A 25019-nucleotide genomic window follows, 5' to 3' on the forward strand; every position below is an offset into this window, starting at 1 on the left:
AATGACTTTCAGGTATTGGGGGTGAGGACGGTAGTCGTGCCATGATAATTAATGGCTACATTCAGATTTTACAGATATCGTTGAGTACATCCAACCTTTTTTTTCTAGGATTGAAGGCTACACAGGGAGCGTAATTGCTGTAAAAATGTTAATGTTTGGAGAAAGTATTAAGTGCTCTGAGTGTTGAACAAGTCAGATGTACAAAGTTTAGAAAGTGGCAAGGCAAATCCATTAAATATAACACATTTGTACCCATTAGTTTTGGGCTTTACTTGATGCATGTAGCTTCATGAATTTAATGAGCCTAGATCCTGAGTTGTTTACCCTAAAGTCATGCATCATTAGAGCTTTGACTGTCTGTGATGGTGGGGAGCAATGCTGAATTTCTTCTTTTTTTTAAGATTTTATTTTGGGCATTTTGGCCTTTAATTGATAGGACAGTTGTAGACAGGAAAGGGGGGAGAGAGAAGGGGAAGACTTGCAGAAAAAGGGCTGCAGGTTGGAATCAAACCCTGGGCCGCTGCTGTAAGGACTGAGCCTTGGTACATGTGCAGGGGCACTTGTTCTACCAGGTGAGCTACGAGGGCGCCCCCATTGCTGAATTTTAAGACGTAGAAGCCCATTCTCATTAGCGACAATTTAAAAATTTCAGATGTTTGTTAACACCGAAACTTCTGCATGGACGCAACTCTTTACATCAACAAATCATGCGTAATCTTTCGGGGAACCCTCGCTATGTTGGCCCATGGTCACAGTTTCCAAAGTTTCTTTCCTGTGCTGAGAGCAAGTCAGTGAGCCTTTATGTGAATCAGAATGAAATTGGATTCCCCGTTCAATAACTACATCAGCAGTAAGAGCAAATGGAGCTCAGCATATTGTGTGTTGTGTTGTAGCCATATTCCTTATCCTGCACTGTCAGCTCCACTTGGCCGCCAGTGCTGTTGAACACTGACTTGAATGCGTTGGCACTCAGGTCTTTTGAGGCATGAAATACACTGTTGCCACACAGGTCATCACCACAGCTGACATCAAAAACGACAGAATCAATCTTTCAAACTTTTTGGCATGTGATCTAAAACCAAGGGAAGGCTGTGTTAATTTTTTTATTAATTCATATTTTGTTTGTATATTCTATCTCTATCTCTTTAGGACATGTTCTGAACTAATGTGGTACCTTTTTGCATTTGTGTTTGCATGTGTGCTCATAAATAATTGCACTGCCCTTTCTGATTCTTTTAGTGGCAAGGCTCTGCCCTTTAAAAAAGGCAATGATTCAAATGCAGTACCTGTCTTTCCCAGAAAAAAAAAAAAAACGTTAATACTCTTAACCTTTTACTGCCATTATAATAAAATATGGGCATGCTCAAAAGCTCTTAAGCACAGAAGTGGACTGCTGATGGGACACACTTCATTCTCTCTTTACACACGTTTTTGCTAAGTTGGATATAATTACATGTCAAGAAAAACTGTGTAATGTTAATAATATTAGACCTACGAGCCAGAAATCTGCTCTGTTGACTGTATTCAGCAGACTTTAAAAGAATAACTCTTTTTTTTAGCAGCAGCTATAAGTGTGCCTAAATGGCATCATCAGCCTAGTTAAGGTCATTGTGAATTGTAAAACATCTTTAAATCTGTCACCACCTAATCTGACCTGAGTCATTGTGACCTCATCATCCCAAACCCTTTTATCTTGTCATGATTTAAATATGCATGCTGATTTCAGACCACAGAGGGCTTCAATAATCAGGCCCTTTGTACTGTCACTTTTTACCGGCTCATCACTGGGCCAGACAGACTTGGCACTACCAGCAACAGTATGTGTTTAGGTGCCTGCCTCTGTTTATGTCTGTTATGATGTGTCAGGTTCAGTTTTCTCTGATTAGCGTTTTTTGTCATAGGACAAACAGCTTCATTTGCACCATATTTTTAATTTATGCTGAGAGAGCTGGCACTCTCAGAGACATGGAGGAATTGATGCTTTCTGGAATGTCATTTCATCTATGGTGAAATGGTTGAAGGAAGCTCATAACCAAACCACTTTGCAGCACATTATGTAGAGCAACAGGTCACCAGTCATGATGATTCTGTCAGGCTTCTAGATTACAAGCTCTTTGATTTCTGTGGTTGTGTGGGTTTGAGCAATTGGAGGCTTCTTTGAAGCCAAATTCAATCTATTTCCTAACAAAAAACCCAGTTTAATCAGCCCTGAATTAGATGAAAGATTTTAATAGTGGGCCTTAAATGGGTTAGATACAGTGCAGACACAGATTCAAGGAACAATCACACACCTTAATGTATTTATACCACGACATTAGCTCACTTTATCTTCAACTGGTGTTAAACAATATATACATAAAGAATGGGTGTATACAGTGTGCACACACAAATACACATACTCACACACACAGATAGCAATACATAGTCAACTCTAAGGTCAAATATAATCATGTCACTATCTCCCACTTACATTTTTCTCCCTTCCGTCTTGCAGGAGAGACAATGCGTATTGCCTCGTCAGAGTTTGCTGATGACCCGTGTTCCTCTGTGAAACGTGGCACCATGGTGAGGGCCGCCCGCGCCTTGCTCTCTGCTGTCACCCGCCTGCTCATTCTCGCTGACATGGCTGATGTCATGAGGCTGCTGGCCCACCTTAAAATTGTAAGTGTAATCATCACATTATTTTTTAAACAAATATGATGTTCTTCTGCCAAAAAACAAAGGGTACATATTGAACAGTTCAACAATGTGTTTGGTGGCCAATATGACCCTGGGGCCTCTCAGAGTTATGAAGCCATGTTTAGTGGTTATGTTGTGTGAGAGTTGCATTCAGAATACTCATGTTAATATGTCTAGCATGCCTTGAAATTACAATTGACTCCCCAAATATTTTTTTGCAAGTGATTGAATCAAGTGTATTTGTGAGACTTGCATGCGGTGTTTAAGTACAGATGTTAAAGAGTTCTTCCTGGTGTTGTATAGTCCACACAAGGAATGTATGCTTTTATAACAATATCTGTTAACATTAGCATATAGATAAGACATGGAGGAGTATGCTGGGAACACACATCTGATTGTACTGTGTTTATATCATACCATGGGGCTAGGGTTGGGTACCGAACCCTGTACTTTTACTGTACCGACCGAATCACGTCGGTATTACTGAGTATCGGTTCACGTAAAATCAAACGGTGCCAAATTTTTGTACCTGAGAGCGCGTATCTGTCCTCTCTGCATGTTGACAGAGAGGACAGACACACACACACACACACACACACACACACACACACACACACACGCGCAGAGGTGCGGACGGAGCAAACTATGTCGGCTCTGCAGTTTTGTTGAAGTCACAGTGAGTCACAGCAATGTCGATAAAGTGGTTTCAAGTGTGGTTACAGTTTTTCAAAACTTCACGCAGACACCATTCACTGTGATAGGATATTAATGGCGAGCCGAAAGCAGTCGCGGTGCTGACGGAACAGTTGTTTTTATGCCCTGGGGACTGACTGACAGGCTGAGGTTGTAAGGCAAGGCAACTTTATTTCTACAGCACCTTTTCAAGGCGATTCAAAGTGCTTTACATGAAACATTAAAGAGCAATTAAAAACGGCCAGGATGAAAATAAAACAGGCTAAAAAAGAATAATATACAAATACAAAAATAAAAGTTGAATAATTATTCAACTTAATAGGTTGCAGGGGTGGGTTTGGGAGGAGAGAGGGAGGGGTTTTATTTTTCTTTAATTTCTGTCAGTGTAAAATATTCTAAATAAATAACATAATGTTCTAATTAAATAGGATAAATAGTTTTGGAATTATTTTTACAACTGAAATAATGTTTTTGTAATTACAGAGGGAAAGTACCGAAAAAAGTACCGTTGGGTACAGGGAACCGAATTTCAGGTACCGGTATCGGTACTGATATTGGTTCAGATGCGAAAGGTACCCAACCCTACATGGGACCCTAGTGTGATTAACTGCACATACCCATCCCACTCACTGACTGTAGAGTCATTTGTAGAACAAAGGTTATTTTAGTCCTTTATTGTGAAAATGGCTCAGGGCTTTGAAAGACAAGTTATTAAAGGTGCTAGAAAGAATGATATGCAATTGGTATTATCTGAAACAAACTCAGGCCTGCATGCACTTTCATTCGCTTACTTTGCTCCTCTTTCACAAACACACACACACACACACACACAGAGTCTTTTTTTTTACAAGCTTCATTTTTGAGGCCCACAGAGGGGCTTAACTCTAGCCAGTATAAACCCCCACCATCAAAGGACACTTAAAAGTTATCTCTCTCTTCTCTCTATTCCATTACATCTTGTGCATCACTTTCATTGGGGATAGAAAGGAGTTCAGAATCAGAATGTACCTGCAAAAGGGATTGGGGATTGCTGGAGTGAGACCCATTAAAATTGCACAACTAAATGGTTCTCATCTTTTTTAACCTGGTTCCAATTACACAGTGTTCCATTATTCTTTTACTTTAATGTATGTTGTAACATTCATGGCTTAAGCTTTATTACTGAATTGAACTATTTGGATCAGTGTATGCTAGTTTTCTGTTGCATCCATAGTTTTTGAAAGATCCAGTATTTATGTGTGTGTGTGTGTGTGTGTGTGTGTGTGTGTGTGTGTGTGTGTGTGTGTGTGTGTGTGTGTGTGTGTGTGTGTGTGTGTGTGTGTGTGTGTTTTCCAGGTGGAGGAGGCCCTGGAGGGAGTGAAGAATGCGACCAATGAGCAGGACCTGGCCAACCGCTTCAAGGAGTTTGGGAAGGAGATGGTGAAGCTTAACTATGTGGCAGCCCGGAGACAGCAGGTAACTGGAAGCCCCCTGTGACATGCTTAGTCTTTCTCAGAAAAAAGTGAAAGACTTTCCACACCACATTCAGGTACAGGGAGTTCCCGTAGGAGAAAGCTCCTTCAAGTGTCTATACTCTGGCTTTCTCTGTCTTGGTGATTATATTTCATTTGTAGGTTGTTAAGGGCAGAACACAATACTGGTTGAAACATACAGTAAATGGTGTAAGAATGTATGGGTTTAGGCCATTGTATGAAAATAGTGGTGGCTCAAACTCAAATCAAGCAAGTGTATTGAAAATAAATGTAGACACAATCAGACATGTGTAGAGAGAATCCTGATTGACAAGACCTCAATCAGTGACTAGCAAGAGTTGTTTGGTGTCAGATTCTGACAAAAATATAGTATAGGCTAGCTTTCATACAAACACACACACACACACACACACACACACACACACACACACACACACACGCACTATGATGTGATTTAACAAGATGAAACTTTTTCCTGTTGGGGAAATTTTGGTTATTATTATATATTCATATATAATATCAACTATTGTACTATTAGTTGTGGTGTTATGTAAACAACACCAACAGTTCCACCACATTCAAAGTGCTTCATTTCATATATATTTTGATATATTATGGTATTAGTTGCAGCTTAAAAGCATTTTCAATAACGTTATCATGTTACTGTAAATGAGCAAAATATCAGCACCGGTGCTTATGTTACCCAGGAGGATAACACATGAAAGTGTTTGAATATCTGACATTGCCCCCAGTGTGACAGAAGAAGATTTTTCCTGCAAGTGTCATGTTGGCAACGATCCACCCTGCTGAACTGTCCCAGAGCAAAACACTGAGCTGAATTCCATCCAGCTCCAGGGCTGCTATCCGCTGACGCTGCCCTAACGTTGTGTGGTTGGAACAATACCAATTCATCAGATGGGACATGAACTTTTGTTTTGAAAGCAAATGTCTTGAAATGGGATCAGTTTCAAGACTTCACTTTGTTTGTCTCTATTGTGAATTAGTGATGCCATCAAAAGTCCCTTTCTTTTTTTCAGCTCTTGATGCAATATTTGAACATTTTGAGAAATACACTCTTTTGCATATATTGTGTAGGATCTTTCCAAATTCTTGAATATGGACTGCCTTTTTTTTAAGGACTGACTATAATTGTTTTTGTTTTTGATGACCTGTGTCACCTTTTCAGGAACTGAAAGACCCCCAGTGTCGAGATGAGATGGCAGCTGCACGTGGGGCTCTTAAGAAAAACGCCACTATGCTGTACACTGCCTCACAGGCCTTCCTGCGCCACCCAGATGTGGCGGCCACACGTGCCAACCGAGACTACGTCTTCAAGCAGGTTCAGGAGGCCATAGGAGGCATTTCCAGTGCTGCTCAGGCCACCTCGCCCACTGATGAGAAGCATGGCCATGCTGGCATTGGAGAACTGGCTGCTGCCCTCAATGAATTTGATGTAAGTCTGCAAGCATTCTGTTCTTCTTTGAAATACTACACGCAGCACATATATATTCTGGCTCTGGTATATCCCAACTTTGAGAGAACGTTAATGACCATTAATGAGGCAATTCTGTAGTGAACACACCTATATTTATAATGCGTCTCAAAGCTCACAGAGACGAAGGTTCCTGAATGTAATAACAGTTTTTTTCCACTCATGACTTTTTCACATATGACACATGTGCTGCAAGAGTACATTATAGCCTGTGCTTAAGCATAACAGAGCGGAAAGTATACCTTTTTGTACAGTAGAAACATCAATATGATTGGACATTTCTAAGGTCTGCTATAGAGGATGGCTTGGTCTTTGTCATATACTTTTCTGCCTATAACAAAAAAAACAAAAAAAAAACATAATTAAGGTTATATGGGGAACCATGCCTCCAAGACTTTATTCAGACTACCCTCTTGTCAAATTCAATTTTCAATTCAAATCTATTGCGTGCATGTTAACATTTCCACCATCTACTGAGACATGTTCATTACACATTATTAGAAATACTGCATGCTAAATCAGTTCTTATGTTGTTATCAGTGAGTTCTTATCCGCACCACTTTGTGAAGGCTGCTGTATCTACATGGGCTTTTATACTGACACGTTCAATATCTGAATAAATAAGTATTTTCAGTGTCACAAAGACATATTCATGTACTACTTATTTCTCTCTATAAATCTTATAGATCTCTGACACACACAAAACTGAGTTGTCTCCATAGACACAATTCGCTGCTGCCATCTAGTGGTTATATATTGATGGTGAACTATTGGTATGATCATAGCTTGTAGCTTTTTGGCTGTTTAGGTGATTGTGTCTCTACAGGTTAGGCCATTGAGGTTTTGGATATTTGCTCGGGATCTGGAGCCCTGTTATTTTTCATTACAAACATACTCATCAAAACATGTTGTGAATGCAAGAGTGTCGTATACTGTAGGTTAGGAAACCAGGAGTACTCTGAGACCCCTGGGGAACAGGCCTAAGAACCACTGTTTCAGTGTGAAAGTAGCACTTTGATATATGTATCAAATTCAAAACAGTATTTGCACTTCAGCCTTTGTTATGCTTGATGAGACCCAGATTGTGTTTGCTGACACATTCAGAGCAACTTTAAATTAATGCTGAACATTTCCCTTTTAGGACCCCCAACATTACAGCAGCATTACTTCACAATCTACTTCTTCCTGATAATGTGTTATAGCTGACACACACAGTAAAGATAGTTTTAGAGATATAACACATATTGCAGCAATTTATATGTCCCTTCTCTACCTACAAAATAAGACTTGTTGTATCATTAGAAAACATACCCGCTGCACTTTGGTGATATTTAATTCTATAGCACGTTTAATATTGTGCACTGTCCCCACTAGTCTAGCCTTGGCAGCAGAAGCCGTCTTACCACTTCTAAGACGTTTTCTACTAAATCATATGACTCGCTACACACTGCAACTGCCTATTTTCCTCATCAGGATCGATCAATAGTTATATATTTCTCTAAATTATCTAATCTGGATCTGTCTACAGAATCGGATTGGCTGTTTGTTACAAACCCAGCTTTTATTGTTAGAGATTGACACGTCACACTATCTCACTTGAACACAGCTGTACCTTACCCACTTCTGTGAGAGCAATACACTTGAATATGTTCTGCAGCTTTGCTCCTTTATAGCTCTACTTTTACTTAATGTCAATAAAACTGAACTGCCACGGAGTCTTCAGGAAGTTACTGAAGAATATATAAGATATGTATTTTGACAGCAACAAACCTATTATCTAGGGAGTTTCACTGATTAGTGGACATGGGTGATCAATACAATTTAGATTTTTGAGATGACAATTTGATTTGATGAATAAACCCAAACTCTTAAGATGTGTTTAATTACAGATATGTTCAAGCGGCCTACGTTTGGATGACAGAACACACATGGGAAACAATAGACATAAAGTAAAGTAGTATAAAGTAAAACAAAAAATGCAAACTTTCAAGTACAATGAAGTAGAAGTTCTTGAAGGGGTGATATAATGATTATATAGGGTATTTCACACTGTTCCTTAAGGTCTCCTAATAGGGTATGTAACATTGGTTGGGCTGAAAATGGCCCAGGTTCTGTTCTATGCTCCCTAATGCAACCCTGTGGAATAGTACTAGAAAGAAACAAGAGGTTTTCTCCCTTATATGGTATGCTCATGAATATTTAGATGAGCTGCACACTGATTGGTTGGTTTACAACGACGCATGCTGCTGCAACATGAGAAGAGAGGGGAGGGGTGCTCCTCTCAGCATACGGTACTGCCGGCTCCTCACAGAACAGAGGAGCCGGCAGACTGTTTTGGCAGCCACAGGAAAGAATTACTTTGCGTGCTCGACAATACTGCCGTCTTTCTACAGAAAGTCGCCAGATTTGTTGCTAGTCGCTTTTGTGAAAAAAGTCGCTAAACTCATCAATTAATGTTACTGTACAAAGCACCAGAGACACAGTTTAGTTACAGTTTAGTCATCCTCCAGTGTGTGTCGCGCGCGCACACACACACACACAGACACACACACACACACACACACACACACACACACACACACCCCCCAATGACACTTTCATTACAACTAATGTTGTAACGTTACCCTTGGGACATAAAAAAGCTCCACTAATTCAGTGGGACATTTAGTGGAGAGTGAAGCCCACAGGCACACAGACCGAGAACAGCACGTCAACAGCAGCAGCTCCAGAAGCGCACCGCCCATTGCAAGTCCTCTTCGCCGCTGCGTTAGATCCACAACTCCCGCTCCATTGCCCGCGGCCGTTGCCCGCGTAAATTAATTTATTAATATCTGGGAACATGCCTGCCACACTCGAAGTTACCCGGTAACTAGACCACCAACTACTGCTGACCTGACGGAGCTCCACGACTGGCAGCTCATGGTGCTCTGTACCCAGCGCACAGTTATCTTTTCTGGGGTACTTTAACCATTAACTACTGCTTACCTGGAGTACCACGACCGGCGGCAGCTCGCGATGAAATATGAAAAGTATCAGCATTCCCTGTATAGCTTGGAACACTGCATTTACGACCATGGTTTATTTTCAATATCCTTGTAAAACTGCTGCAGCTACACAGCTAAACTAGTGTATGACATCTACTTGACCTACATTCAGAAGACCAGCTGGTCTCAGACCAGTGGTCTGTAGCTATGTAAATTTTGGGGTGTGACAAAGGTACAGACCAGAGCCAAAAAAGGTACAGCCACTGAGTTGACGTCAACTATTAGCTTCGTTGGGATTTGCCCGTTTTTAGCGCTAGTTTCAAATTGTGAGATTTGCACTAGAAAGAGATGTCAATGGGATTATGAGGTTCCTTTTTGCCCACCGAACTGCCGTTATTCAACTATGACATAGATAAAACTCGGTTTTGCATTCTATCACCCCTTTAATGTACTTAGACCAAGCAACAATCTGGGTGAGGGGCTACGTCCATATTTTACACATTTTACACAGTCTATGGATCAACCACAGTAAATGATCTGATTGCATCTGTATTTAGAGATGGGAGTCATTTTGTTTATGACTTGCTATACATAATTTGTATTTATTTTGAGGTAAATAATTTTTTCATGCACTACTGTAATGGTTTTATTAATGCCACACTTATAAAACACTTCCACATATTTAGTAATTTTGTTCTTTTTTCTGTTTTGTTAAGATAATTTTTTGGGCATTTTAGGCCTTTATTTTTATAGGACAGCTGAATACATGAAAGGGGAGAGAGAGGGGGAATGACATGCAGCAAAGGGCCGCAGGTCGGATTCAAACCAATATATATATATATATATATATATATATATATGGGCGCGCGCTTTACCAGGTGAGCTACCCAGGCGCCCAGTAATTTAGTTTTAACCATAGTGAGAGTGGCATACTTTACATTTTGACATATACTTCCGAGACACTGCATAGTTTTTTCTTCTCATATGTATCTTTCCCCTTTGTTACTCTGTTTAGTATGCACTTAAAACAATGCTCTGTTTTTTATGGCATGATGAATGCAGTCTATGCTGTACTTTACAGTGTTATTGATTTTTCTGTCCACAAGGTTGCTAGTTCACAGTATGTCAGTGTCCCCTTGTGGTGATGTTTTGAAATTGCAAGTATCCTCTATTTTTGACTTGGGCTCATATTATGCTTTTTGGTGTTTTCCTTTTCCTTTATTGTGTTTATATATCTTTTTGGTGCATGTAATAGGCTTCCAAAAGTCCAAAGTCCAAAGCCCATAGTCCACATCAAAGGGACTTACCATCTCCAAACAGAAAACACTGTTCACAAACTGCTCCAAACAGCTCTATTGTAGTCCAGCCTTTACCTCCGTGACGAACGTGCGCCACATTGTAACACACATTATAATGCTTGCCTAGCTGCTAGTGTGGCATGCCCTCATACTCTGCTTCTGATTAGCTAGCAGTGCGTACCTAGGTAATGCACATGTGCTACTCCCAACAAAGATGGTACAGAAGTGAGATGTCTCACTCTGTAGCTAAAATCGAGAACACAACACACAGGGTGAAAAGAGGAGCTACAGCAATGTGCAGTACAACAAACATATGGTGTTTTCTGAAAAAACATTAAACCATGTAAACCTATTCTGATATAACCTCTAAATACAATAATGAACCTGAAAATCAGCATAATATGAGCACTTTAATGCTGCCGCTGTGAGGAGACATGTCAGACCAGCAGGGTGAAACATAGACTCAGCCATATTAGATTAACAACTAAAAGCCATCGTGTAGTGCTTAGGCTTAGGGCTTAGAGACTTTGAGAAGTACATTCTAGTTTTATCTGAACCTGCTATCCTGTTATTCTGTACAAGGCTGTGGCCTCTAATCGCATCAGCTCTGTTTTTATGTAAAACAGTACGGCGTTTTAGAAAAGCCAAAGACCTGCATAATTTGATTCCAGACAGGCAGACAGGCAGACAGGCAGCAGTTAAATGAGACAAATTGCCCTTTGCTTAGCCCCTCTGTACTTGCCTGAAGCTGGTGCATGTTTAATTCCTAACTTACCACAGAGACACAGGCGATGGCTAGAACCTCTTAGAAAAGTTACAACCTGATATACTAAACTATGAGGCATGGCACTTGCAGGATTTTGTGCGTGTGCACGACTGCATGGGCTACAGTACGTGTTTTATGTACTTTTGTAAGTGGTTGTGTTTGGTGGTAATGCATATGGACACATGCACACAATGGTGCATATTATTCGGGATACATATGTTATTGTTATATAGTGATAGAATGGAGGCTGCTATACGCTATTTTCCAGATATTGCTATACTCTCACTTCCTCTCTTTTTATCTTTCCATCCACGCAAACCCATAAGCACTCACATGCACACTTGCTTTGTTGTCAGTAATGGAGATCGGAGTTGGATGATTGCTTTTATCTGTTTTAGGGTGCTGCTCCTTGTCCCAAGTCAGCTTTGATCTGTTACTCATTCTTTGACTCCTCTGCAATGGTTGGATGGATGGATGGCAGACCTGAGTACAGCACAGACACAGACTCAGATATACACAGTCTATCCAGGCAAAAAAACTTGTAATATTGTAGCTGGTTTCAGTTGTATGATGGTGCTCATTTCATGGGTTAGGCATGAGTGAGTGGATATGGACAAATCTTTTTATTGGTTTTGATTCCTTCATTCTCTATTCTGTCACCAGTGGGTTTTTTTAAAGATTATTTTTTGGGCATTTGTAGGACAGCTTAGACTTGAAAGGGGAGAGAGAAGGGGAATGACCTGCAGCAAAGGGCTGCAGGCCGGAGTTGAACCTGCGGCTGCTGCAGTGAGAAGTAAACCTCTATATTTGGGCGCCTGCTCTATCAGGTGAGCTAACCAGGGGCACGTCACCAGTGTGTCTTACAGCCTCTTTCACTCGGACATTACAGGACATTTAGTGATGCAAAAATGCAAATGTGTGTCTAGGCGGTCACAATAATTTATGTCCGTCTCACACTTATACTGAGGAATGAAGAATCCTGATCACAGTGTAAATATGTATTCCTTTTTTAGGTAGACTGAAGATAAAAACACAGAGTATTTTTCATCTCCTCTATTTCAATGCCGAGAATGTGCAATCATCTGTAAAACCAGCACAACAACACAAACAAATCAGGGAGAATATAGATTGCCTGCTATGTGGATTCTTTTCCATCTTTAATTAGGGAGGTGAGGGAGTTTTTGAAGAAAGATTGATGCTCATATGCCACTAAAATAAAAATGGCAAGAATATTGAGTGCATTGCCTCAATTGCTCCTGAACAGGTACAGTCTGTGAGACAAAAGGTTAGACAAGATTTTTAAATGCAGCGCACAGGTGCTGGTCTGTAACTGGAGTGAAAGGGCAGCTTATGAATAAGACAAGAAAGAGGGTCTGACCTCATCTGTACTTTTGTTTTTACTGACACCCAGAATTAGTTTGGAATAAGTCAACTTAAGACACTGAGGTACAAGATCTATTAAGAGAGAAAGTGAAGGTCAACATCCACCTTTTACCTTTTTAGAGTTCCTCATCAAATATTTTGCAAGGGGCTTCTTTTATGATTGCTGTGTACATGTTGGGATAGTTTTTCCTCCAAAAATGTATAATATGATAACATTTCCCAATGTTCCCAATACAAGTACATTTAATAGTCACTAATGTAGGACTTTAATATCAACAGTTAGTTTGCTGTGGACATATTAATGGTTTCAAAATGTGATTCAGGGTTTTTTCCTTGCTCAAACAACCCATTCCACTGAACATTGATTTATGTATTACAAGTCTGAAGCAAATTCGCAAGACCACATGTGCCTACTGTACCTATAGCAGACATTGACTATGGTGACTATGATAATAACGGGTTTCAAAACCCTTTTTTTCATTCAAATAAGTGGTGCTGTAAATAAAAGATCTTCAAACAATATCTAAAACATAGACCTCATCTGTCAAACAAATGCCACCCAGTGTGAAAAATAACTCATACAGAGTCTTCCATTGAGTCAGTTAATAATGGCAAAGTTGACGTTCTCTTGTTACTTGAACACTTAGGTGACTAGTAAAATAGTGACAGTTGTGTAGACTCTCTTTCTACACAAATGCACCTTTTTTTGTTATCAACATGAACAATCAACACGGTCATGGCCAGTGCTTAGTTAGCATTTTATCCATTTCCATCGTGTTTTTACCAAGCACCACTCTGGACAGATTTAGTTGTTGGCAGTCTTGAAATAGGTTTTATTATTGAGGTCACAGTTAGGTTTTAGGTAAAGGCAGCAGAATCTGAGCAAGGCCACCTTTAAATTGGCTATGCAGGAAAAGTCCCTGTCATGTTGGAATGAAAGTCTTTATTCGGGGATCTGAGCTCAGTGGAAGGACAGATGGAGTCAGGGCCCTATGGGTATGTGGGTAAAGACATGCTGTAGCACAAACAGGCGTAGATTTTTAGGTCACAGCATAAATACACTGTGTAGCAATTCTATTAAATTTAAAGAACACAAAAATATGCTTGAGCAGTGAATTTATGAATTCATTGTAGCAAATATTGAGATGTATAATGATTTTTTATAATGCAGGTAGTATACCACATGTGTTTTTACCACATGTACATGTAGAAATATCTGTTTCTGAGGAAGACTAGTCATGATCTGCGAGCATTTACATGCAGGCAGGAAACAGACATACTGTAACTCTCTCCCTCTCATATTGTAACTGCTATCCACATTTTATTATGCAAAAGATCTCTTTGTCTCCATGCCGTTCTACCGCTTTACGCCTCCTTATCTTTTGTATAGTCAAAAGCAAGAAGCACCTGATACAGCCTTTTAAAACTGTGACTCTGTTGGACTCTCCCGCTCTCTCACATGTATTTGAAGTTTCACACATAAAGACATCAGCTTGTGAGCAGCAGCAGCAAAGTAAGTACTTTTCTCATAGAGCTTTTTTCAGTTTGAAGAAATACAAGATACTATGACTCAGGTAATGTAACTGAGCTAGGAAAGCCCCGCCAGTACAAGTACGAGTTATAAAGGTCTTCCCCTTTATTCCTCTACTGCTGCTGCTGCTGCCTTCGATTAGATGAGAGCCGGGAAGAGTAGGGACAAGATGGCGCTGGTGTCTTTTTACATAATTGTTATTGCATCAAAAATGATTACCCCGTCCTCAGCGCTCCTTCTTCTCTTTCAACCAGCAAATTCAATTTGCCTCTTACTGAGCAGGGATATACTATTTCATTGTTTGAATTTAGTTATTTTTTGTACTCTATTATGTCAAGTTTGGCCCAGCGCGGTGTCCTTTGTGTGTCACATTTGCTTTGGCTGGATCAATGCAAACAGGTGGTCAAAGGTGCAGCTGTTCAAATACATAAGCCTCAGACTCAAAGCACACAGTATGTTCATGTTTTAACCAGCAGGTGGCAGTGTTTAATTACTTTTATCACTTTTCCATCCTCTCCCTCCCTTCATTCCCCACCCTTACTCTAGCTTTTCCATTTTTATCCTTTTTTCCTGCAAGTCCTTAGAAACAGAGATTTTCAGCCTGGCTCATTCTCCACTCAGAGCAAGAGCCTGCTTCACTTTGTATGGTTTTGTGCCATTAATGAAATGGAAGCAATCTTCGGATGCTGAGATGGTCTGATGTACGTATGTAGATCCTTGAACTGAGCTTTGTCAAAGAGAATTTAGTATTAGAGTCCTCCAGATACAGCCTTACCAATTTGACCCCTCAGCCCACATCTGTTGAATAGTAATGCTTTCCCCTCTTTCCACATGCCTGCAAAGAGAGGACTCCACAGTTAGCAGACCTGTGCTGTACACTACCCTATCCCAGCCCCGTGTTGTGTCATCACAACTCATGTACACCTACAGCTATCTGACATAAAACATGGTGAATGGTGCTCAGTTAATGTGTATGCACTGATATATACACACACACACACACACACACACACACACACACACACACACACACACACACACACACACACACAAAAACTGTTCGGTCACACACAGTGCAGACATGCCTACACTGGCAGAGCATAGCTTTGAGCCTGCGGCAGAGATCCAAGTCATATTGGATCATTTTTACCACGGTTTTTGTTTCCATCTGCTTGTCCTCTACCTCTTTCTTCTTTTTCAGGGGTTTATTTACACAGCATCTTTCTCACTCCCCCTCACCTCTCTGTCTTCTTTTCCCTCGCTCCCTCGCTTTCTCTCTTTGTTCTCAGTGTCTGATGTCTCCTGAACCAACAGAGGTGTTTGAAATGCTTACATGCATACTCTGAGCCCATTTGGTAGCAGCATTGTATTTTCATGCAAAACTATATTGCAGGGCCTGTAGTCACACTGAACAAGCATATGCTGGTCCTCTCTCTGCATACATTATAGGCTAACTATAACCGGATTTACTTGCTAGCTCAGGGAAAGTGTGCATGACAGCCAGTCTTTTGAATCTTACTGTGGCAAGCATTGCTTTCAAGTGTAAGTCGCTGCATGCGTCCATATGTGCAGTGACAGGTAATTGACCACGTTTATGTATATGGGATGACACTCCTTGAATTACAGCTGGTATGGGAATTCCAATAAACATCATCGACTTCAGACCAGTGAGGAGGAGCTGATCTTCTTTTTGTCTCTGTCATTCTTTTTTGTGTGTGCAATATGCCTGTTTATAAAGATAGACTTCTGCTTTTCGTTTTGGGAGTTTGTTTTCGTTCTTCCCTTGCCAACAAGATGGATTTCTTTCTCTGGAGATATGAGCAACATGCACGATAGATTGACTCGTCATTGTTGCGTGTGCACAGTGACTGCCCAGTGATGACCTTTTCTCATGCTCTGTTTGTGTATGAGACGCTACCGAGCCAACCTCAGAGAAACAGTGACTGGAGAGCAACCCTGCTCTAATGTATGTAGATATATTCCTAACTGAGAGATAGCTTTCTTGGTAATTGCTATATCAATCTGTGCACTCCTATACTTGCTGTCTCATTTCAGACTCTCTCTTTTTTCTCTCCCGCTTCCCTCTTCCTCTCTTGTACACATGCGCGTGATCAGACACACACGCAGACACTGTCGCTTTCTCTCTCCGCATTGTCTCTCCTTCCCCGATTTTTCTCTCTCCTTGACTCACATCGATTTTGCGCTTGAATGTGGGTGCTCAACACATTCTTTAGTTGCCTGTGAGAAACTGGCAAAAGAAATGAGTATATCCTGATCAACACTCCCACTGATACTTACAGGGTAAGGTCAGACACAAACATGCACAGATGTGCACAGACCCCATGCCATCAATAGCAGCATCAAACTCAATGCAGAGTGGCAGTGTTATTGACAAGAACCCTGCTGTGTTCAATAAAACTCCACTCCCTCCTTCCTTTTCACCTTGGCTGAGCCATGTGTTAGCCCAGAGGTACACCTTTAAATTATAACATCCTCTGCCTGTCAATTGAAACACTGCCTCATTCTCCATGGACAGATGCACCTGTCAAGAGAAATATGAATAGGGGAACTCAGCTGAAGTAATGGGACATGACCAGTGAGATAGAAAAGTATTGGTTTGTTGTTGCTGTACAGTAATTAGCCACTGCCTGTCTTGTCTTGATGGCAATAAGGCAAGGGAGAGCTGTAGAGGAAGCAGGAGAGTGGGAGGGGTCATTGATAAACAGGAGATCCATACTAGTTACAGTTGGTGCTTATAGCCTTGGGTCCACTGCGATCAGCCTTTCCACTTCCTTTTTCCATAAAGCTTAGTTTGCAGCTTTCTGGAATTACTCAGCTCTTCTTGATTGTCTCCAGTCATAGATTTAGCCTTGTTAAATTAGACTGACTGATGTTCGACCAAGGCACTTTGGCAGTTACATTTACATGTCTTGATGATGCACACAAGACAGTGAAAGTACTTTAGGACATTTGTCATAATATGTCTGATGGTTTATCATACCAATACATCCTCAAGTATACCCAGACTTTTGAGGTTGGCTATTATTTATCTCGGTTAGTATTGCATGTTATAAGCAAAATTCACACTGTTTTTCTTGGCTCACATTCTCAGTTAGAAGGAAAGAAATGATTAACGGAGTGTTTAGAGTATATTCTAATCACTCTCTCCATATATGGACAGCCACCCTAAATTAAATGGCAACCAACATGAATTGCCTCACTGCATCTTCAGACCTCTCTCAGCATAAAACTCTTGGGAGTTGATTTCTGAGTAGGTGCAGCAAATTACTTTTAAAGTATCTTGCCTTCCAGTCAAGGTCTTCTCTGTAGGAGCCCCGCCTGCTAGCTTTCACACTCAGCTCTGTTCATTTTCATGGATGCGGGGGGGGGGCATGCTCGTGCAAGTGTTGTAAGCAACACACACACACACACACCAGAATGTTTGTATTAACGGATTGCCCAGTTTAGCTCATAATAACAAAAGCTAAGATTTAGAATTAATTCTCCTCTGGTCAAATTTGTCTCATATTATACAGGTAAATGCATAAACAGAGAAGCAAGGCTAGGAGACAGTATCTCTGCTTAAGGCCAATCTGACTGTCCTTGCCAGCCACACAACACAACAGTACTTTGCAAAAGGTTTTGATGACTTTCTGAAATGCATTATTTCCTCCCACACATACTCTTGCACTATCTCTGAACAATAATATGGGCATGATCACGCATACCCACAAGCACAGAGTCCTGTTATGGAGGCTGGCATTTCTGTAAAGGGATATATCTGGCAGGAAACTCCTCCTGGATTTGAGACAAAACCTAAGCAAAAGATTATAAATTAGCTGCTTGTCTGATTTTCAGTCCTCAGTTCTCCATGATGCTTAGCTAAGCTCCCCAACTCAAAGTCTAACTGTATAGAAATGCTAAGTAGTTTCTTTTCTCTAGACACAATTCGACAGATTCAGTGCTGTAAACATTTTATAGGACCTAAAAAAAAACTGCCAAAATCCTCTAGAGACTTAATTTGACAGATCTATGTACTGCATTCGTACTGCATTCAGGAGTGGGCCGTAAAACTGTATAGCATACATGTAGCAACCTTTTTAATTATGCTTAGTGCTATCCAGCAAGCATTCATTTACACAAGACAGTGTTTTTTTAATAGACTGATTAACCTGCAGGTGAAGAGGGGGTGTACATTCTGTTAGGGCAGTGGTTCCCAAACTTTTTTCCTTGGCGCCCCCCCTACTCATGTCTAAGAAAAGCTGAGGGGATGGATGAGTCCTCAACAGCCTGGACTGGAGATAGTGGCATTGCCTTATGGATTTACCAGAAATACAAGAAAGTTAATTCACAGGAGTTTAAGGAAGTAAAACCTCACAGTTGGTTGATTAGTTTACCTGCTTAGGTCTGTAGATAAGTCAGTAGATATACTCCTTGTTGTCCCTAGAAAGCGGCTCAAAAATAGGGGAGATCGAGTGTTCTCAGTCGTGGCCCCAAGGCTTTGGAATGAATTGCCTCTGAATGTCAGATTGGCCCCCAGCCTTCACATTTTTAAATCACGACTTAAAACTCACTTTTATTCATTGGCCTTCAAACCTGCTTGAGAGTTGTATTTTGTATTCTGCATTTTATTTTTCTAGTCTATTATTTGTTTTAAATGTTTGTTTTGTTACTCGCATGTTTATAATCATGTCAATGTCCAGCACTTTGGTCAACCTGGTTGTTTTAAATGTGCTTTACAAATAAAGTTGGATTGGATACAGGAAAGCTATTCATACTCAGCTAAGAGCTACAGAGGTGATCCTAATTTGGGGAGACTTGCAGTAAGGTCAATTGTTGACTGGATTAATAAACAGGATAGATATATAGAGTGGCCGCTTTTATTAAAAGCCACTAAAAATCTTCACTGGAGGTTGAAGTTGACGCAGCTAAAGGAAGTACTGACTTAGAATTATTAACACACCATCAATTGTGTGCTACTATTCTTCAGCAAGACTTTGTTCCCCTGATGCACTGGGCTTGATTTTGTTTTTTGCTCAAAAATCGTAAAAAATACTTAAGCAGCTCAGCTAGGATTCCGATAGGCAAGGGCAACCAACCACTAGCCAAGCCTGCATGTTTGAATAGTGCATCACTTAGAAACTCTCTAATTTCCCCCTGTGGCTTCCAGTACGGAGACGATGCCCCATATCCCTGATCTATGTTTGGAAGAAGCACTAATGCACCAGTGAAGTTGCTTAGATGAGTATAGCTTTGTTGACGGGCCAATTTAGCTGTCATTTTGAAATAATGGAGTGTTCTGTGGCAGTAAGAACATCCACATAGAGCGATGATCCAGAGCCCAGCTCTCCCACATCCTAACTGAAGCCAGTTCCTCTACTCTGGTTCTTTCTTGAAAAAAAGAAAAAGAAAATGTATGAATCAATGTTGGTCCTAGTTATATAAATGTGTGATACAATGTTTAAAGCAGTCTACTTCATCAGAAAAACACAACTAAAAACATGAACTTCCCTGAAGGACAAGGATGTGTTCCCATTACCAAGACGTCAAGTTGAAGTTCTCATTAAACTGGTGTTTTGATAATCTCAAGGTTTAACACAGTGTGTTCAGGAGTTTTTTTTGAAAAGTTGAAAAGAAAATACCTATTGCCAAGACTTCTTTTTGCAGCAATTAAATTGACTGCTCTCTTTCATGCTCTTGCTTTGCCGGCATTGTGTCTTCATCTTGTTAGTTCCGCATCTTTTGCCTTTTTCCAGTCTTTTAAATCTTATAATGGTGCCTACTAAAGCATTCGCAGTATGTACATCGCTATTGTGTGCAGTTGTTCTCTTTAACTTTCAGCTTCAATGGCATCCAATAGCAAATATGTTTTGGCTGAAGGTTGTGAGCTTCTTCTGTATCTTTTATATAGCTGAAGCAGTAAAATCAGAAACTTTTGAAAATGATTCTGCCTTCCTTGCCAAGACCACTGGCTGCCTGTTTCCCATCCCCATTGCCTCGCCACTCAGAGGTAAATACCGAGTTGCATATTCACTAGTGGATGCTCTGCGGAGACATCTCTTCTCATTTAGCAAATCCTGTGAAACCCAAACAAACGATTGACCATCAAACAAATGACTGTAAATCTTCAGTAAAAGAACAGTGTGCAGTGTCACTGATCTAATATTTTTTCATGCTTTGCAAAAAGCAAAGTGAGTCATTTAGAAAAACATTATTTGCAAACTCACTGCCAGCCTTGTTCTGTTGTGCTGCATGCTTTTGCATCAGCCCTTAATTCTATTAAATGCAAGTTCAGTGGGGTGTCCTGGTCGTTCAGTCTGGTAGTACAAATGACATGGTCTTGTTTCATGCTGTGCTGCTGCCTCTCTGTCGGCTATTTTAACATTTGTTCTTCACTGTTCTATCAAAACTCATTTAATGTGTGAAGGAAGCTGACAGCTCTTTTCCAAAATTAGCATGAGGGAATCACAAAAGCATCCATAAAAACAGAGCCGGAGTTAAAAGGTTGAATTTAATTAATTGCTTGTGGGCAGATGTTAAAGGTGCCCTGTGGAGTTCTTTTTTAAAACAAACAGAAGTTATGTTTACATCCCTTGTTACTCACTGAAACGCATTTTGTGTATCCTAACAAACATCTTCTTTCTCATAAAATATTTCCAAACCTGATGTTTTAAGTATTTTAAATATTGCATTGTTTATATTCATGTTTAGTATCTAGCAGTCTTCTTCTTATCTGCCTTTGCTGGTGCCTTGCTGTGTTGCTTGGAGCATTAAAGCCAGCTCTAAATCAGTGGAACAGCGTGAAACCGCTGGCAGGACTGTGTCCCATGTCAACCGCACGTGTCCTCGGGGAGACAAAGAAAACAGGGACTCACTCATAAAAAAACTGCCCCATAGTGCTACTACAGGTTAAAAAAAACTCATATGGCAGTCCCTTCAGGAATTCACGATGTCGAGATTGTAACAATTCATGCAAATTCAACCAATCACCGTGAATTCGGTGCGACTTGCAATTTTGACCAGTCACCACAACTTTTCTGCAAATTTGACCAATAACCGGAGTTTCCTGCGACTTCAACCAATCCCAGCAGTCCCACGTGCCAGACTTTGCGTCAGTATAATGTAACACTGAGAGCCACTGACCAAGCGAGAGTGAGAACGGGTTGACGTAACACATGCACGTCGCCAAATTCATTTCCTTGTTTCTGATATGAAGACGAGACGTGTGTGACTTGAACATCTCACATTTACCAACCAAACGTACAGCGAAAGACCGTGCAAAACATTTCAGACCGCCCTGCCAACCTTTAAACATTTTAACATCAATGTACGCTTAACGTTTTTTCCTCTCTAAAGTCGCTAAAAGCTGCTGCTGTTTCAATCCTGTCGGCTCTCTGCAGCAGGCGGGGCTGCTGCTCAGTTCCCCCCCGCGACTGACGTGCAACAAACACACACAAACACACACGGTGGCTGCAGGAAAAACCGGAGATGAGATGTAAACGATGACCTAAATTGAGGACAGCTACGCTTGTTATTGTAAGTGCAATGATAAGTTAAAGTCCAATAAGTAACGTTACTTTATTAAACCGTATGAATGTGTGTCCCAGCCCAGGCCAGGATAGGAAATTAACTAACAATGTAAAGATCAACAAGCCACTGACACATATATTAAAATTTGATTCATTCAATAAATTATTATTTTTCTGTCTTAAATCCACCAGCCATTTTCATATTATTCCAACATTTGCAGCATCCTGAGCTTTTTTGGTAAGGTTACTAGGAACACTCAGCCCAGAGTAATTTTATTCTCCCCAAAACCAGTTTCCTGAAAAATCACTACTTTTTTTTTTTTTTACAAAAGCTCCCGCGAAATCAGGCATTTTGGGCCACGACAATCTCAAAAAAAGCCCGCGAAATCCTGGATGGACTGATATGGTTAATTCAATATCACAGTATAAAATAGTATCAACCATCAGCATGCATTGGACATTAGGGCTGCACGATATTTTGTTTCATCGTCTACATCGCTATGTGCGCATGCGCGATAGTCACATCGCAGGACGTTGCGATGTTGACACTACAACTTCTTTGCTGCTTGATAAAAGTAAACTTTCACCGTTCTCCTTTTCCATGATTGTTACCGACCGACCCTTCCCCTTTAAGACAGGTGGTCATGTGACGTAACGTTAGTCCGACGGGGGGGTTGTTATGGGAAGTGAGGCTCTCCCGTGTGTAGAAAAGTACCGTAAGCGGCAGCTGCCGGTGACACAGTGATGCACATGCTTTTCCATGGGTAGTGAAGCTACAGTAGCCAGTGTTTGATGTTCGCTGCAAAGAGAAACTAAATCACCTGATTAATGCAACGTAATCACGACGTCTCCCGGCCATTTTTCACCGCAGAAAGCTGCTACTAGCCAGGCTAAAGCTAACATAGTTAGCCTAAAGAAACAAGGCGTCTGTCCCCAACTAACATTATGGTTCGGAGCTGCGACGCTGGAAACGTAACACTAATCTACAACAGCAGTCTGTTTCTGATATAACGTAATTTACACTGATTTAAGTGCTCTTGGTCACACAGTTTGTTGCAAGAGTGTGACATGCAGGCTCTGCATGCACAGCAACCCACCAATCATGATCTATTTTAATCAATTTATCAAACAACCAAAGCAGGCCCCACTAGTCGACCACAACATGAAGTTTAGAGGAAGCAACATGCATGCATTATTAATATCATTCATTTTGATGACACAATGGTGTCATGTCAGTCAACCAGTGTATTTCTTCCTAATTTCCCTCTCCAAAATCACTTCAGAAGAGTAATCACAGCGCTTACTTGCTTTGGTTTTGTAGATGCACTCCCCTACAAAATCCCCCCAGTAGAGAATGATTTAGTATTTCTAAATAGGGCTATTTATATCCTCTTGTAAAAATTTGTCTTTTTTTCATATCGCAATATATATCGCAGGGAAAAAAAATATCGCAATGTAAGTTTTTTCCAATATCGTGCAGGCCTATTGGACATATTACATACACCATTAGAAAAACAGATAAAGAGGCAAAAAAGAGAAAAGTTGGATATACTGTTGGTCAGCTATAGATTAAATTACGCAAAGGAGAGTACTGTAAGATACAATAAGGAAAGGCAGGCGGAGGGATAACACAATCATGTACTTTTTATCTGTTGTCACCAGTCGGATCTGCCAGTCACAGCTTCGACTGTATTGTGACAGAGCAGAAGTACTTAGTTCTCTGATATGATGAATGCGGGCAGAGTAAAGGTAGATGAACAGATACTTCCTGTGTATTTCTGTGTCATACCACTGGAATGCTGCATCCCACATGCATTACATGACACAATCTTCTGTCAGTTGACTTTTATGTTCTAAAGAAAGAAAAGACACTGTATAATTAAATATATTTTAAGTATGTTTACTTATTTACAGAGTTAGAAAAATGTTTCATAACAAGTTTTGCCACAGAAATCCCAAGTTAAGATGGAAAAGTCAGAAGTCAAGTCCAAATCTCTGACAGAATGATACCAATAGTGATAACAAAAACCTCATAATAATGAATAATTGACTCATGAATCCACACATCTACTGTAGTGTAACAGGGTTTTCTTATCATCTGTAACATATACCTGAAATGCATTATTTTTGGTAATTTCAACTAATTTCAACCAATTTCTACTGGTCTCACGAACAAAAGAAAGGGACATCATATTCATATTTCTAAGTGACTTGAGTAAAAAACAACAAAACCTGAAGTTCAAATAATATTAATGCAGCATATCCCTTACAGTATTAACTGACTAGTATTAAGTTCATGTTTTGAGCAAAAAACCTATAGGTTAGCATAAAATTGTACTCATCACCACAAACACTCTGCTGCAAACAGTTTCCAAAGGTGATATGGAAATACAAGCCAAAAACGTTTTCAACAACAAAAAACCTTCCTGTTGTTCCTTTTTGGACTGTCTGCATGACTTCATGACTTTTGCAAGACCTCTCAGTTGCACAGGCTATAGGTCACATCCCATAATAAGCACAACAAAGTCAGACATTCAGGTTAGCCTGCGGGTTTAACCCTGAGAGGCTCTGCAACACAAAAGACAGTTGTAATGGATTATTTGGGTAAAGACACTGAATGATCACCTTTTTATAACCTTTAAATAAAGTTTTTTTTAGGTAAAAGTTTGACTTGCACTGTTTTGGCCTCTGTTATAGAGTTTTCTCCCACCAGCAAAGTAATTGTTCCCTCTATCTACAATGACAATGATTAGTACAATGTAACACTGACCTATAGCTACAGTACATTGACAAACACTATAACAGTAAAACCCAGGTTGGAAAAACATGGAATCTTCCTTTTGCTTTTCTTCCGCATATCCAGTGGAAACACGTCCTCAAGATTTTTTTTTTCTTTATAGAAGGTATGCTTTTGTGAAGTCCCAGAAGCCATTGTATGGAGTGCTGATTTTGAGAACAGCTGATTTAGAAAATAAGGGAAAGAGTGAGGGGGACAGGGTTGTTGGGAGGGACAGAGGCAGTATCTGGCGGGATGATTTCAATTGACGGAGTGGCAGTGAGTGAGGTTTGGGGTTATCGTTTTGCTAGACAGAAATTGAAAAAGCAGAAAATTAAATGAGAACTGTATTCATATTCAACTAGAAGTCCCCATGTGCCTGCATGGTTTTCAATTATGGGGGACATGTATATTTA

General features: G+C 40.3%; 1 protein-coding gene across 3 annotated transcripts in view; it reads left to right on the forward strand.

The window, feature by feature from the left end:
* The window catches only part of ctnna2 (catenin (cadherin-associated protein), alpha 2), a 306540-nt gene that overhangs the window by 35907 nt on the left and 245614 nt on the right, over window positions 1-25019 (forward strand). For 2 of the 3 annotated variants that reach the window (XM_078260893.1, XM_078260901.1), the window contains exons 3-5: window positions 2495-2661; window positions 4708-4827; window positions 6031-6297. In XM_078260893.1, the coding sequence (XP_078117019.1) occupies window positions 2495-2661; window positions 4708-4827; window positions 6031-6297 (554 nt within the window). Of the gene's footprint in view, window positions 1-2494; window positions 2662-4707; window positions 4828-6030; window positions 6298-14190; window positions 14281-25019 lie in introns of those variants that run through there. The other variant, XM_078260909.1, reaches the window with a different exon arrangement.

This window comes from Sander vitreus, chromosome 2 (genome assembly GCF_031162955.1).
Source record: "Sander vitreus isolate 19-12246 chromosome 2, sanVit1, whole genome shotgun sequence".
Lineage (NCBI taxonomy): Eukaryota > Metazoa > Chordata > Actinopteri > Perciformes > Percidae > Sander > Sander vitreus.